The sequence below is a fragment of the Teleopsis dalmanni genome, chromosome 1 (genome assembly GCF_002237135.1).
Source record: "Teleopsis dalmanni isolate 2A chromosome 1, ASM223713v2, whole genome shotgun sequence".
Lineage (NCBI taxonomy): Eukaryota > Metazoa > Arthropoda > Insecta > Diptera > Diopsidae > Teleopsis > Teleopsis dalmanni.
The window spans coordinates 27,664,752-27,683,065 of NC_051846.1; the positions used below are offsets into that span (position 1 = coordinate 27,664,752).

Sequence of the window (18,314 nt, forward strand, 5' to 3'; positions counted from 1 at the left end):
AAATTTGTGCACTTTTAGGGTTCCTTTGTAAATATTAGACCTTAAGGTTTTGGTTTTAGCAGTATCATATTGTGCCTGCAGTTCTCACATCCAAAATTAAAAGCAAAAATGTGTTTTCCTTTGTTTTACATTTTATTTATTTTACCTTTTATCCAAAGTGTTTATTTTTTTTCGGCTTCTGGTCATTCATTAATTTTTTAGTTCTATTTATTTAAGATTCTTCCCTAAATTTTATTAGAAGTTGATGTTTCCTTTCATGCCCCTTTGCTTTCAATTTGAAGTGGTTTATGTTTTTATATGAGTCATTTTTAAGCATCCTACAAATAGATTTATGGACGTTTTTCATGAAAATACCCTCTTAACTTTAAGGAAATTAATTATAATTTGATAAAATTTGGACAATGCATTTGAATCAAAGCTACGGATCGGTTCAAATTGGAACTTCCGACTTTTAAGTAGATTCGCACTGAACCACGAAGTAGAGTTGTTCCAGTTCCAAACTGGAGGCGAAGGCGACGCAGTGAAGCGCACCACTGCAGAAATGTGTGTGGTTCACAATCCTGATTCAAATCAATATTTGTGTTAATATAAAAGTCTTTAGATGGATTTATAAAATAAAATCGGTTCAGAAACGTGTATTTTATGATAAAAGACTCTACACTGATGAACAGGTTATTAATCTATAGAAAATAGATTGCTTGCTATCATTCTAGAATATTGTATCTTTTTTTAAAATCTAAGGCGATCGACATGTGAACAATCATAACAGGCCTTAAAAATTTATGTTCAACTATAAAAATTTTTAAACTTCTTTAATAATAGATTATAAAACATAGCTTGAAGATTTGTGCGGTAGCATAAAATAAGCTAAAAAAAACATCTGGAAGTAAAGGCTATTTCGAAGCGTATAGTAGCAGGTAATTAAAAGTGTAACATAGTGACAAACTTATGAACATCGCCGCTAAGACGATGTTGTGTGTTTAATGAAATTCTACAACTTGTTCCAATGATTGATTGGTTTCTCTACTACCAGTAAATAATGTGGTTATAACAAGAAACTAAAATGGGAGGTTGTCATATATTTTATAATGAAACCGCCATCGCTCACGTATACAAACAGCATACGTATTGACACCATACAAATTGAGAGACAGTCAGAAAGAAGTTTTGATGCATTTATTATAAATACTATCAGATTATTATTCGATCGATCTCTTCAACATTGTCTAGCTGACAAAAACTTGACTCAAATAAAAGTATTGTGTTCTGCAAAAATGCTAGAAAAAAGTGTAGCAGCCAGAATCTTCGAAAGTGAAATTAGAACAATGAGAAGTAAAGGTAACATCGAGAACTAGATCTAGCAGGATCTGAGAGTTATGAATGTCATCAACTGAAAGATAAATGCCAAAAATAGAGATGAGGGGGGAAATGTCGTAAAATAAGCTCAGTTCCTACATGGATGATGATGATGTTTTGCAAGGTTAGCTGAGGATTTCAATGCTAACATTAGGAAATAATGGTTTCGAGTAATAAAGGAAGACAGTGTTCGAAGAAATGACCATATTTGAAATGATAAAATATTTGTAATTAATTTTTACTCAATACATTTAATACTTTTTATTCAGTCCAATATGTTTTAATATAAATGGGATAAGAAAATAATTTATTTACCATTTATCTTTTAAAGCTTTTAAGTTCAATTGAACTTCTAATATACATATAAAGTAAATTAATTAATAAGTTCAATTTATATATATTTAGCTAAAAAATGTTGTTAGTAAGATGTGACACTAACATCATTGTTGTTGTTATCAGATTCCAACAAACCCAAAACTAATTTCTTTTCTTATATTTATATTTTATATAAAATTTTTAAAATTTTAAGTCATATAACATTTAATTTTTGTTTGTCGGTTTAATTTTATTAGTCTTGCATGATTTTTATTCTGTAAACGTTTCTGTTGGTTGTTATTGTAAGTCTCCGGAATAAATAAAAAATACTTCAATTATTTTAGACAAAACGAATGAATGAATCCGAAAAAGCAGCGAATGAATGAATACAATGATGAATGTGGCAGACCAAATGAATGAGAATATGCACTGCAGACGACAGTTGTTACTGAAACTGCAGTCTTATTTGAGTGGCGTAAAATACACATTATACATGCTCCGAAAAAATAAAAATAGTTAATACAAAAAAGTTCAAAAAAGTTGTATCTGCAACAAACAGTCAAATGATAGCACATGTATCTCATCACATGTACACTCGTGCAGTAAGAGTAAATCTAGTAGTGAATTCGGAAGCTTATAGTAAGTTCAAGCCAAAAGCTCATAAACTCATATACGAGTATTCAATTAAAAAGAAATTTTTTAGATTTAATCTATTTATTACGCTACATTTTATATAATTAAAAAGTATCTACGCAATTCATTTCATTCGCATTCATTAAACACATTTCTAATAGATATGAATCTCAGTTCAAATTATGGAGCTTCCTAAGTAGCATAGATATTTGTGTCGTTTTATGTTTGTAATTGTGATTGTGACGTTGTCAAATGTCGTAAATGTCATAAATGTGCAGTTCATTGTGTACGCGAAAATATTTCATGTTGGATTTGTATATAATGTTTGTACAAATATATATTTTAATACTATTTCAGATAACAATTGAAATCACAGTTTCTGCCAAGGGCAATAGTGCGAATAATAGCCGAAGCCTTTAGCTTTTAAATAATTTTTATTTTGTAGAGAATGTTGTATATACAAATTTGTGACCTACTTTAATAGTGGAAAATTGCAGTTATTATTTAAGCACATTTAAGATAAAAATTTTCTTGTATATAAAAATTCAATTTTTACAGTATTTTATAAATTAATTTGCATATTTGCATGCATTTACAAAAATTCTTTAATTTTATGATAATAAAACATCAATGCTATACTTTACCAAAAATATTTGATATTAACTTTTAAAATGTTCGAGAATGTAAAATTAATGATATATTAATTAAAAAAGTTTGTTTTGAACTAATATATTTGTGTATTATAAAAAATGTTGAGCTAGCCTTCTCAATCATTAATAACTTATATATAACAAAGTATACCACGACTAGATATATTGACAACGATGAATTTATATAAGTTACTCTCTGTTATAACTGCTTGTAAAATCCCTTTGGGTGGTGTTGAACGGCGCTTGGTCGTCTTCAACGAGTGGGTCCGGAACGTAAAACCGGTCGTATTATCCATGTATTCGTATTGTAATCGTTACATGTTATTTGCTTTCAGATCCCAGCGGGTTACATCAACAACAACTTTGTGTTATATTCACATAATTGTGAATAATGAATATATTAAGTTTCTTAACACTTTTATAACGATCTAAAAAAAATGTAAGAAATCATAACCATATAAAAGACCATATTAAAAGACCATGTATATCATAAATATATGCATAATTAGCACGACATATCAAACTGGGTTAGAAATGTCCATTAGGCCCTCGGGTCCTTACCTTCTTCCCCTTGAGTTGGAAATGACTAGGCATGTGATGGCTTACAATAATAAAAGATAATGGTTTTATTCAATTCCGTATTAGATTTATAATAAAAAACTTTCTATACACGATTATCTAATTATATTACAACTTGAATACAAGTAAACGTAAATCAGTTTGAAAAATATCTAACCACACATACAGGATATTTTTATGAGTTCTAAGTTTAGTTGGAGTTCCTTGAACTGAACACGTTTCAATCCATATACCAAAACGCAGTCAATCCATATACCATATACCATATTTTTTCTTTCAACGAGCAACGAAAGGAAACAAAGTAAAAGTTCTGCACGAAGGAAATATTAAATGAATGTTTTTTTTTATACTAGCTATAATAAATGACAAAATTTTTTTCTTCTACTTTGCTGCGTGACTTTTTCATACTTTTACTATATTTTTTTTACAAAATATAATTAAGTATTCTACAGTTTTAAGTCTTCTTAGTCGATAATAATAAATGTTGCTGTTGAGTGAACGCCTAGAACAGAAGGAGTATGTTAACTTGCAAATTATTGCCAGTTGCTGTAATATCACATTTTTTCATATGTTTTAATTTCTTTTGTATATTTAATGTCATCATTCCTTTTAGATATATTTCACAGTTGAAGCAAGCTTTGTTTTTCATACTCTTGAAATGTCTGCTAAAAATAATGAAAAATTGTATAAACCACTTAACGCACAAGTACATACACCCACACCAACCAGACCCAGACCATAGCTATTGATATATATACTTTTTTCACATTTTTTGTATTTTTTGTTTTCAAGTATTAAATTGCTATGCAATAGTGACTGTCGCTCCACTGCGACCATTCATCAGGCATCTATGTCATTATTATTTTTTGTTCTGGATGTATAAACTCCCCTAGAAGCACTGAAGTTGCATTTGACAGTGCAACTCGTCTGTTTGCATATGCGATAAAAACACCATTTCAATTACAACCTTTAGTACTAGAAGCAGCACATTCACTTACTCACTACTATTCACTACTCTTACTTGCACTTGTTCAAATAAAATTCAAGGACTAACAAGACAAAGACTTGACATGTAACGAATAAACTAGCACTTTTTAGTGCAGTGCATCATTGTCTAAACCAATCCTTATTTTGCATACATACCCATATACATAATTTTTATAATATCCTTTGTCTTGCTAAAGTTACTTGACTGGAAATTGTTTATAAAAAGTTTATTATCATGCGTGGGTTTGTGCTTAATAATAGTAAATAATATTACTTTTCTATTAATATTTGCCTGACATAAATTAACTACAACGTTTGTGCAAGAAAATTAATTATATAATATGTAGTATAGCATACGAGTATAGATAAATACCACTATTACAGATATTATGTATATATTCTTTAAATAACTTTACAAAAATATCGATTTTTTCTATTAATATAGTACATATTTACACTGACCGCTCTAAAATAGATGAGCGAACCTGCAGTGTCGTTCAGGCAGGAGTGCTGACGATTAACTACGCAGCAAATGGATCCTAGACAACAAGATCCATGATCTAGTAAATATTTTAATCTTCTCGGACAGCTAAGCTAGCATCAAACCACCAGATCTGGTAAGAGCTACTGCCTACCAGATCTTCTTAACAATTTGATAATATTGGGTTTCTAAGCTATGCGTGTCAGTGTCCAGCTGAAATAGGTACCTAGACACGGGCGTTTATAAGCTTCACATTGCTCCCTAATCTTTCATCCCACTTGTAACGGCTAAGCTAACAATGGAACAAAAATATCTCATCATAGCTAAACAAAATTGTGCAGATAAAGCCTGCTTTCAGATCTCAAGATTGATCTGAAACAAACTGTACAAAAATTTTGCCAGTCAGTTGCTTCAACTAAGGCTGATCTGCTTAGCACTACGATAACGATGTTAACGGTTCATTTCATGCTATGAGACTAGGTCTACCCTACAAGGACGTTTGTCGTTCTGCGGATGAGAAGAAAACCGTACTTTACCTTATAAACACTCATGTATTAGTGTCTATCATTGACAAGAAGGCCTTTACAATCTTCACGGTCTCTTTTCTTGCTGTCCTGACAGAACTTTCATCCAGCAAAATTGAGGTTTACTTTCACTTGAATGGAGGAGGAGTCGTGTCATTTAGCATGGCTGGAATACTAACTTCTCGGATGCGTATGAACAATACTAATGTGTGGTATCACAACGGGCCATTATTTGAGTTCAAGAGGGCTTTCGACACAAGGCTTGGCCCTAACCTAACCTAACCTAACACTTAATAAAATCTACGAAAAAACAAAGTGGATGAAAAAAACATAAGTAACTCAAACATCAAGTAAAGTTGGTGACTTACTGAAGATCTTTAACATATATGCTGTTGTATACATACTTATATAGCCCCAGATATATATATACTATATTTATTAGTTTTTATATAATGTTATTTCTTAACATCTTTGAGTATGTATTTTTATTCAATCTTAAATTTTTCACGTACAGTCTATTTCTCAATATTAATTTACGTCATTTAATTGTTTTTACTTACTATTCATACTTGACACTGAATTAAAAAAAATATATTCTAGTTAAATGATAACAATAGATAAGAATGGTTTGCATAATTTTTTCTTAACAATGTAATCATTTTATCATTTCCTCTAAATACCTTACAAATTAACATATACATACTTCAAATCACAATATGTTGAATACATGCATACATACCTAGTTATCTACCATGTGTTTGGCATGACAATGAACTTTCTTGCCCTTAGTATGTTTAGATAATTTTTCGTACTGTCACTCTTAATGGATTTGCTGCTTTTTGTATAAACTTTTTGTTAAAAATTTTTTTTTTTCAACACTTTATTTAAAATTAATGGAATCATTTAGTTAGGGGAAGATATTTTTTAGCACTTTTTGAGTACTGTTGATTTTTGCACAATATACTAAAGATGATATCATTATTTTGCATGCAAATACTCCTGCAAAAGTTCAACTTTTAACGTGTAAGTAATTTACACATTTTACGTAGTGTAACCGCCTCCAGCAACAACAACAATAACAACACCACCTACACCTATGGCAATAGCGCCCTATCTACATTAACATCTTTAAGTGGTTGCACTTCTAGTGCTGTTGATGTTCGACTCTATTGTGGTTCAGCTTTCCACAGTAAATTGCAGCAAACTTACAGTTTATGCTTAGCTGCAGTTTCTTCTGACCTTTTTAATGTAATGCATTTGCATCCCTACATCATCAGATTCCAAATTGACAAATTGCAGAATGACCTTTTGAAAAGTTGTCTATGCTCTTGATTTTCATTTCAGCAAAGGTTAGTTGGCGTAATGAAAAAGCTTGTTCAACATGAATATTTTTTATGTGCACATCCTTTGGCTGCTGGCGTATGAGTACGAGTATCTGACGACGCTGGAGTAATGCCAGTGGAAAAATGTATGAAATTGTTCGCAAGTTTACTGTGTTGCGGTGCGGCTGTGGTACGCTTGCTCTAGCATTAGTTTATATCTACAAACCACATGTTTGCACAGCAAATTACCAAAATATATTTGCATGTCCTCTGTAATTGATGTAGTTTTGGTTTAGTGGTTATTCTATGCATAAAAGTAATTTTTCACTTTGTGGAATTTGTTGTCCTTTTAGCTGCTTCCTGCACTTTAATTTGTTGTGTAAATAACATTGACATTATTTAAGTGCGAATATCGTATTTACACAATGCCTTCAAAATGAATTTTATGGTTTTTGTTTTATTTTTGATTTCCCCAAGTTTCTTTCCTTTTTATGACCATCAAAAATCACAATAAAATTTTTATGAAGGTAATAAATTCTATAAGTTTTAATAAGATTTTGTTATTTACTTAACTTGTAACTAAAAGGTCAAAGCAAAGTTTTTCCTTTCCTTTCCTTTTTGTCTCTCCTTGATTTAATAAAATTTAACAGCACTTAACCTAGTCAACTTTTTTAATACATAAATAAATTCTTCGCAATATATAATATATATATATTTTGAGTATTAAAACTACTTCAATGTTTTTTTGAAATAAAATGTTGCAAACAACATTAAATTATATAAAAATTAAATTATATTACTCGTATTTTTTATAGCGTAGTTCCGTTGCAATATAAAATAATTATAATTTTGAGATACTTTTATAAAAATATGTATAAGTGCGAGTAACTAAACCTAGTGGTTACAACAAATCATTATTTCAGTTCAGGTGAGCTTTGAGTTGAAGGGAGCGACTACAATCTACCGCATCTTCAAAATATTTTCCTAAATTATTGATTATGTTATCTATTACGAACACTAATTATAGTTATGAGTGCACAAAAGTAAAAAGGCAGATAGTAACATTATATATTGTATCAAAAGTTTATTAATATTTTTATTAAAAACAACAATTGTATATTTGCTATGCATAAAGAAAGTCTCCTGAGCTAAGCTAGGCAAATCAAGGCTATTTGTCCACCGAATAATCGTGCACTGCAAGCTATTAGATCTATTGTGTTATATGTGAAGAAATTCTTCTGCGCTAAGCTAGGCAAATTAAGACTATTAATGAACCGAATAACCATTCTCGATTCAAGTCCCCATACCTTATTCTGTTAAATAAAAACCGTAAAAACGTACTAAATTTACTTTCAGTATATGTAACCTATAAAATCTATTGTAATATGCCTGGAGAGAAAATCAGGGTTTAGCTAATCAAATTCAAACTATTGACGAACTGAACTATTTTTCTTGACTTAAGCCTCCGGACCTCATTCTGTTGAATGAAGGACGTATGAAGGTACTGAATTTATTTTCAGTATCTGCAACCTATAAGATCTATTATGTGATGCTTTGATTCGAGTCCATCATAGCCATTCTTTAAATAAATGCCAGAAGAAAGTATTGGGTTTATTTTCAACCCAATACCTACATGAGATGGTCAAATGTCTCAGTTTAATTTTCTGAGAACTCGTAGGTGTCAATATCTTTTCATCTTTAAAAGATTTAGGTAAATGAGAGACAATTTAAGAAACAAGCTGTCAATGTAAGTTTGAATTTTTTCATACTATTATATCCTTTTACTTATCATATTCTATGACTGAATTATAAATGCAACTCTGGTTGGCATCCATGATGGAATGACAGTTAACGTAGGAAAATATATATAGAGATGTGTATAGTTTGATGTTAGAGTTCGTATCATTCGTACCATATAATATAATACATAAATTTAATCTGAATTTTATTATTGTTTTGCTTCGTACTCGCTTACATATTTCTTGCTTGTATGTTTCTCTGTTTATTATCTGGTATATTAAAAATTATAATTTCTGCGTTTATAGGGTTTCAAGTTCGTATCTTGTTATAAAGTCAGAATCTCAGCATATGTTCTTATTCACCTACTTAGCAACTCTTAAGGAATTGGCAATTATTTTAATGAACGTTTGTTCTTCAGCGCATCTGCACTTAATTTTACTCTTAGATATAAGATAAAATAAATATTGGGCGGTCTTCTATATATAAAGATATTTTTATATCTGGGAATATGTTCTTAATTTAAAGTGCGTTAATGAATAGTAACAATATTGTTTGCAGCGATTATTTGGAAGTCGTTAAATTAATCATCGTTCAGCCTAGATATTTGAAATAATTATTGCAAGAAATCTTTTCTTTGTGGGTGACATTTTCAATTTAAGTTAATTATTTCCAGTCTTCTTCTACTGCCTAACAGCAATACTCAGCGGTCAACAAATATCGTTTATCTTAGTAAAGCTTATTATACAAATAAGGATAAGTGTGTTGATGCTCAACTTTTTCAATACATTACTTGATATTTATTCATACTGAATTGGAAATAATTAACTTACATTGAAAATGTCAACGACAAGAAAGCATACAAAAATATACATATATATAAATATATATATAAATGTTTTCTTTTATGTTACAAAATATTTTCTTAAAACTTAATATGTCCTTAATGCTTTTATTTTTATAGTTTCCTTTTCTATTTTAATGCAAAAAAAATCTAAATTATAACAATTCAATTTGTCACGTATTTTATCTAATAACACAATAAATCATTAATCAATGTCTTATCTTAAATTGTTATAAATTTAATCAATGAATTTTTTTTATTTATTTTCACAAACACGCTTTTTGTATAAGTAGAAAAACAAACTGAGCTCCAAATCCCTTCTCTTTAAATTATTGTTATAAATCAGTTTTTCTACATAGATCAAAAATGTTTATGTAAATCATTGTACATATGTATGTATGCTTGAGTTCTACTGAGCCCTTTAATCTTCCTTAAGAACTAAAGTACGGGTATGTTTTACTATTTTCCTAGCCTAGATTTTTAACAATACTGTATTTTTCCTTTTGAATTAAAAATATGAATAAATATTTTTTTTTCTTTCATTCATAACTTAAGTGTGGAATTACAAAAAAAAAAGAATAACAATAAAAAAATCTTAAATACGTATCTCCACTTTGCTCCAATTCGTACTAATAACTTCTTTACATAAATATACTTATGCCATATCCATGCACAAAGTCATATACATAATGTAACGCATTAAAAATCCGTTCCTACGTGCACCGTACGATAGAAATTTTTTCACTTCATCTTTTATGTGAATAAAAATTCTCACTGATTGTACGAACGTGTAAGTTGTCGTTGAAATTGTATGGGAAGTAAATGAATGACGAAGGTTCTGTGGAATCATTTCTCTGGTTTAGGTCGTTGGCCTCATTTTATTAAAATAATAATAAAATCGCATTTTAAAAGCATTATAAGTACAACAAATCACAGTAGAAGATTCCTGCTGAAATGTCAGACAAATAAAGCCTTTATACATACATTTATTTATAATCATATATATATTATAATATGATGCGCTATATAATGTGTTAAATAAATGCATTTTTAGTTCCATTAAGAGATATTTATCACTCACATATGTGTATGTATAAAACTTTAAACTAATACTCAACGTGACAAGGCAACAATGCATACAATACAAATGTTCCGTATGCACCTTTAGAAAGCCTTCAAACTGTCATTGTGCTGAAAGCTATAAATCCATAAATCTATTCGAAAAATATTAGCTATTAAGCTATTATTAGCAGGTAATATCAGCAGCAGCTGATATCGTAGTTTTATTAGTGTATTATGTAGTATAATTAGCATATAAATTTTCAACTGCAATAAAATATGTAAGAGACTGCACATAAAATATAAGATTTTAATATTGATTTACTTTCGATTTAAGTATTTTTTCAATGCAAGAAATAAATTTCAACTATTTTCACACATAATCTGAAATTATTCATGCATTATTTTTACATTTTCTTATCGTGAGATTTTTCTTTTTTATTTCCATGCATTTATCACACTTAGTTGCACTACTTTCTTCCTGGCAATTCTATCTCTCATGTTATTATATATCATGTAATTAACTGTAAATATGGGCTTAATATAGAAATCAATCACATTTCTCGGTTTTCATTTTATAGTTACTAGTTAATTATTATCAGCATTACTTCATTTAGCTTAAATTACAATAATTTTTCAACATTTTTACAATGAGATTTTCTCAAATAAGATATACAATTGAAGCCTTTCTTTATTTTACTTTTCTTATTTATTCCGTTATAGGTCCAATCCACAGAAATTATCAACGTGATGCAGGAAAATATCAAATTAATTTAGGTAAACTTGTGTACATTTTTTTAATATAAAATTGTTATGTCATCGTTTATAATTTGTTAAATAATATATTTTTTTTTTCGTTTTCTTCTTTTGTAAATATTAAAACTTTCAAGAGACACTGAAAAAATTAAAAGAAACTCCGAGCTTTAACCTTTCTTTCTTGTGCCATAGTTGCCTTAAGAGTTTTCAAACTGTTACTCAATATGTCTTCATTTACGTTAATTTGCTCGCGGTTACAATCTAATTATAATAAAAATAAATATAAATAAAACCCCTAAGCCAAAATCTCAGTTGTTTTCTTAATTGCACTTGTCATAAATATTTATACAATCTCTATAGACCTGATAATTAAAAAATGACTAATTTATTTTAATTTAATTTAATTTTTAATTGAGGTTGGTTTCTAAATGCAATTATTACTTATTAAAAACACTGTACTACTTGAAGTTGAAACATGTCTACCGGAAAATGCGAATATGCATCATGCCTTTATAAAAGCCATAAGATTTGCTTATCGTTATTGACAGATTGCAATTGAATTAAACTTAAAAACAAAATTTATCATTTTATATTTTTAAGTTGTTGTACGTGTCAGTATTCATAATTATCAATCATTTTTTTTAGACAAGAAATAAATTTTATTACAAACTTGAAACAAGCGAGTTACTCTTACTTACTACTCACAGAGTAAATAAGTGTCGTAACACTTCTTTCTAAGTGCCTTTACTCCATGCCCGACTACACCAGTGGCTTATAAAAAGTGTGGTTAGTGCGTCTTTAATTGGACCATTTTACATTAGACGTGGTCTATACATATTAACACTACAAATACATTTTTTTGGCAACAGCATAGTCTTCCATACTCATGAGATAACTAAACCAGCGAAATCAATAGATGTTAAAGCATGTTCTTGCCAAAGCATAAAAAACGAAGCATCTTACTAACATTTCTGATTCGAACAATTCAGTTCTGTGACATCGTACGTATTTCTGTGATATATTTAAGTAAAGGTAGAATGATTGATCTGTAGTGTTCATATTTTTTTAGTCGAGAGACCGAATATGCCCACAATTGCGTACTGAATGAAATATTAACACTGATTATTCTTTTTTTGATGAGCAGATTGCTATCATTTCTGTCCATAATGACGGTGTCGATAGTAATAAAATCCTTGACAGCTTTGAAAGTATAATTTTCAGCAAAAACTGGTCATATAAGTGACGTGCGTTTTTGTCAGTTGTCGAGATATATATAATTTATTTTGCGCTTATTCACAGTCAAACCCTTTTTCGCAAGTATATCCTCATACCTGTAATCTATATAACAGACCCGAAACATGATATTAAAAATATAATTGTTGATATTAACCATTTAGGAATGCTATTGTATATATTTTGTATACTCGATAGTTAATTTATAGATAAACTACAGCGGTCTGCACTATTATATTAAGCTGAGCCCGACTACTATTAGATCTTCTGTCATATAAAAGCTAAAAGTTTCTCGTTGAGAAATGCTTGATAACAGATGGAAGCATGTGCTTTCGCTGCAGCATCCTTTCTCTGATCTAGATTAACGCCCGGTAGTTAAAGTGAAGGTGACCACACATCTCTTATGCAGACACAGACCAAATTCTATCGCCTCTAACAGGCCCACCTTGTTGAGTTAGGCAACCGTCCAAGAGGTTAACTACATACATTCTTTATTGTAAAAAGTTCAAAAGAAATGTTTTTTTGCGTTTATATTGTCCATGCTATAATAACTCCGTCCTTGCGAAGTTTAATGCGAGTAATAAAGCGACACTTGATCGTTGAGGTGTGATTGCAGTCACACACCTATTTACTTTTGGAAAATTTCTTATGATTGTTTTTTTAAGAAAGGAGTTTTTTAAGGAGTTAAAGGAAATCATCATTATAAACTGACTAGATGTGACTTTGTCAATACTGAGAATGTTGGGGACGTAAGATCTGCTGTTTGGATTACAGATCTTAGATATCTCAGTCAAACAATTATAAGTTGAATTACAGTTCATTATAACATTTATTTATAACCTAAATAAATACGTACATAGCGGGCTATATAGCGTTAATTTAAGTTATTATTTTATGGACTTTACTCATTATTTATGAAGATAAATAGATTGTTAAAACCATATAAAAAAATTTTAGTTAAAAATTTTATATGTAGTTTTATTTCATATTTGAAAACAATAAAATTACCTCAAGTTCACGCCTTATTGTAATGTGCCTGAAGCCCTTTCATAAAAATAATTTTAATGCCTTTTATTTTCTTAACTTAATCTCGTTTGCCATTTTGATGATTTTTCATATTTTCTTTGTAAATAATAAAATAATAACATTTTTCCCGTAAATGCCAACGGACATGACTGGACCGGACAGACCATTCATGTTCATTGTACTTTACGCAGTAACGTAGCACAACTGTGCAAGCATTTATTACTTTTTTTAACGTTTCATATTTTATTGTGGTAAAGAGAAAAATTGGATTATATTGAAAAATAAATTATTTTTGAAAATTGGTTAGCTTAGAAGGTTTGAAATATTGCATAAATTATTTGAAGCAATTTCCTTAAGTCAAAAATTTTAATTAAAATAAATATTTCTCGTAAAAAAAGCATTTAAAATTTAATATAAAATTAAATTTGCCGTTGACACTTGTTTAATTTGGCTATGTGTTAATATATTATTTAATAAATATTTTAGTACTAATGTCTTCATTAGTACGACTAATGAAGTACTTTATACTTAATTAACACATTTCGGTATAGTAAACATTTTGCAATAATTAAATATTAGGCTAAATGTATTATTATTTTATAAACATTTTTTTCTCTTAAGAATTGAATTTTAAGTTTTAAATTAGAAAAAAAAATGTTTACATATATATACTATATATATAAATTTATATTTATCTCAATTTGCTAAAATTTTTCAATTTTTCGTGCAACTACTCGTATAATATAAAATCTAAACTAGCTGACATGTTGATTTTATTACATTAGCATACTCCCAATCTGTCCATCAAATATACAAATTTTATTCCAAATTCAGTTTTGTAACTACAATGACATACGAGTACCTCAAAAAGTTTTCATGCAATTTGAGATACAAATTGGCATTGTTGGGCATTGCTTTGACGTTGTGTCCATACCGAAAATTTATTTAATTTTTCACAAAAATAAATCGAATAAACCAAAACCAATTAAAGTCTTCTTTATTTTCATAATATAGGTTATATTTTATTAAATCGAAATAAATATATTTAATTAAGAAATTTAATATTTAATTAATATTAAAAACAATTATTTTTTAAATATTTATTTATTTATTTTGCATTCTGAATCGAAATTGCTATGAATTATAATCACGTGTAGACAAAGGTGCTATAATATATACACATTTTTTTTTTTTTTTTTTCAAAATCCGCTTCAAAACATTTGTTCCCGTGTTGCATATTAATTTCACCTTTTGTACTTCAGTATTTATTTTTTTAATTTAAATTTTATTTTTTTAAATTTAATTTTTTAAATTATGCACATACACATGCTCAGATAATACGAGTACATGTGCAATTTACTCGCATGCACACACATGGAACTAACAATTTCCGCTCAAAAATGGCTGCTTAATTTACGTTCAAAAGTTTATTCATTATTGTTGGCTTTTTTGTTTGTTTTTTTTTCCATGGGTTCATTGTCTGGTTTGGTGCGGATAAAGAATTCGTTTCGTCATTACTTTCAATTTTTTTCTTTGTGGTTTTCAAGTTTAGATTTAAATACCGTAATGAATTTTAATTAAGTTTTCGATTATATATTTTTAGGAGTAGCAACACTTGTTCACCTCACCGCAAACAAAAAAAAAAGACACATAGGTCTGAAACTAAAAAAAAAAATGTTGTTCTTTTAGAACTCAAAATAGGAACACGAATAATAGCGAATTGTTCGAAAACACTTCAGTTTCATTATTCATTTTATTATATTGTATAAATATTTTATTGAATTATAATATATATTTTCTATTTTGTTCCAATATCTATTTCCCAACTTTCTGGTGGGCCCATGATTCTACGCTCATAAAACTTTGCGTTTTTGCTAGCAAAAAACTAATCCAAGTGAATTTCCACTCGTATTTAATGTTAAAATTTTGACCGACAAACTTGAAAGTATTAAGTAGAATAAGTGATACATTTGTTCACCCCACCACAAATAAAAAAAAAATTTACACATAGGTCTTAAACTAGAAAAAAAAATATTTTTTCTCTTAGAACTAATATTTCAATATGAATGAAAGCGAGTTGTTCTTCGAAAACACACTTCATTTTAATTATTCATTTTAATATATTGTATAAAACTGTAATAACAATAATTATAATAATAATAATTATAATATATATTTTCTATTTGTTTCAATATCTATTTCTCAACTTTCTGGTGGACCCATGATTCTACGTTCATAAAACTTCTGGTTTTTGTTAACAAAAAACTTATCAAAGTCGATTTCTCTGTTCATATTTGATGTTAAAGTTTTACCGACGAGTTAAACTTGGGCTTATCAAATAGAATAAGTGATAATTCCAAGGTGGTAGAGATGCACTATAAATTGGGTGTAATAATAGAGACCACGAAACCTATAACAAGCAATGAAACTTATTAAGATCTCACATTATCTTGGTGGAATATCATTCCTTTTCTATCAATATTTATTTTCATTTTTTGTTTGAAAGAAAAATTCAATTGATACAGTTAATGAGTATCAGAAAAGTCGTAGTATTTTACTTTGAAGTACCAGCATTTAGACAACATCACATTCATTTAATGTATATTGACTATCGAAACACTCTAAGCCGGTGTTTTTACTTCATAATATGTAATGATTTGCCTTAAAACAGCATTATTATATTGTCATTTGAGAAACCAGTAATAGATGTGCATGCGATAGCGTTAATTTTTTAAGAACAAGTAAAACCTAAGAGCAAGCAGTTGAAATTGAAATTAAACCATCTCGTATTTGGTGATAATGAATGTTCGAGTTTGATCAGTTTTTATATTGACTTTATATATAGACTTTTATATAGACTTTATTTTGTCTATGTTGACTTCAACAAGTATTCTAAAATCTAGGGCATCTCCAATATTCAAAATTATCGGAATAAAATTTAGCACACCAGTTTTGGCACTGGGATTCTATAAATATATTTCTATGCCCATTAAGCATACAATAGCTGTGTTTGTAATTATACTTTTGAGTGTTCAGCGATGGCATAAAGTCTTTGTTGCTTACATTAGCTGTGTTTGTGATTATACTTTTGAGTGTTCTGCGATGACATAAAGTCTTTGTTGAGTAAGGGTTTTCGATGACAAACTTAACGAATTTGATCGAAGAAACATTACTTACCTGGCTTGAGTTAATTATTAAATAACGATTTATTTTCGTAGTTTTTTTGTTATTAACTAATAAGTACCACTTCGAGAAAGTATTTAGAATATATTGCAGCCATAAAAGAATTTTTGCTACACCAATCGGTGTATGAAAAATTACCACAATAAATATATTTTGTCCATAAATGAGATTTTGTTATAAGAGTTGAATAATTGGATCAAGAGCTATCATAGTATAATATACTAAATGGGGCCCACATTGAGAACAAGAATAATATTTTGATTAATTGCTACTGGCAATATTTTTTTGCTTTCTTCAATAATTGTGGACATTTCTATATAGAATATAAGAGAGAGAGAGAGAAATATTTAGAAACACTTGATAAAGTAAATATGTTCTCATTTCATAGTAGATTTCCTTACTTGCAGATATTTTTATTTCGGATTGAAAATTAGTTTAAAAACCACTTCCAATGTTAAGTTTAAATACTTATTTAAGAATTTAACAGCAAAATTCAGAGAACAACGAATTTTCTGAACATTTTTATTATGTTAACGATTATTTTTCCTTTATGAAAGAAAGAATATTTAATAATAAAAGAATATTTATGTATCTTCATAACCGGTTATAGAGTAAAAAAGTTTTATAATTAATTTTTGTGTTCCTTTTAACCCGAACAACATAAATTCTGGCACATTTGTATGTAGGTATATTCTTTTTGAAATTTTATGAATGAAAAATCATTCTTGGTGTGTGGTCTATACTGCACAAATGCATACACCAGTACAATTAATAATAATTTTCTAAAAATTCTAGTTCTAATATTGTGCCACAGAATAGTGAAAATGTGGTAGCTTCCTTTTTTGTCCAAAATTAAATGAAATAAAATAAATTTGAAAAATTGCTAAAGTCAGGCACACTACAGTTTAATAAATTTTTAATATTTATTAAGTACAAAACGTTCATAAATTATAATGAAATGTATATACAAATGAAATTTCAAATATATTAATTTCCTTCTATTCATATTCGAATATCTGCATTTGTAAGAGGATATCTCAACGTACGAATGTGCATTTATTAATTCGTAGATAATAACAAACAGACAGACAACCTAAGCCAAGCCAAGCCAATTGTGGAAAATTAATGTTGACATTTTTCATATGCCTTCGACGAGGCATATGGATTAATGAATGTATAAATAAATAAATGCGTATAACTCTGCAGAGGAGGCACGTCTAAATATGTATTGTTTTTATTTTTCATTCAGTAAAATCAAACTCAAACATGAATTAACTTCAAATATTTATTAACATAAACAACAAATTTTTCAAAATTGTTTATTGCTACTTTCATTGTCGTGAATCTTGATTTGCATAGATAACAATGAATATTTCAAACATTTCAATTACGTGTTCATACTCGTACAATTTTTTGATAATAAAAATGTTGAACCACTAATGGATTTTTAATCCACAAATCGATAACCAAACTAATAAATAATGCTTAAGGAATTTAAATACTTTTTACTAGACCTTGGTCAATATAAAAAATTTTTTAAAATAAATAAAATGTAACATGCAATTTTACATTTAATTCTTTCGTACATGAAAACACTTAAAAACTAAATATAAAAACACAGTTATATCT

General features: G+C 28.5%; 1 protein-coding gene across 1 annotated transcript in view; it reads left to right on the forward strand.

Annotated features, from left to right (window-relative positions):
- Nucleotides 1-1,455: 1,455 nt before the first annotated feature.
- Nucleotides 1,456-18,314, forward strand: part of LOC119678628 (tyrosine-protein kinase Abl) — a 32,337-nt gene continuing 15,478 nt past the window's right edge. The window contains exons 1-2 of the mRNA XM_038090575.1: nt 1,456-1,480; nt 11,211-11,264. Of these exons, the coding sequence (XP_037946503.1) occupies nt 1,456-1,480; nt 11,211-11,264 (79 nt within the window). The remainder of the gene's footprint in view (nt 1,481-11,210; nt 11,265-18,314) is intronic.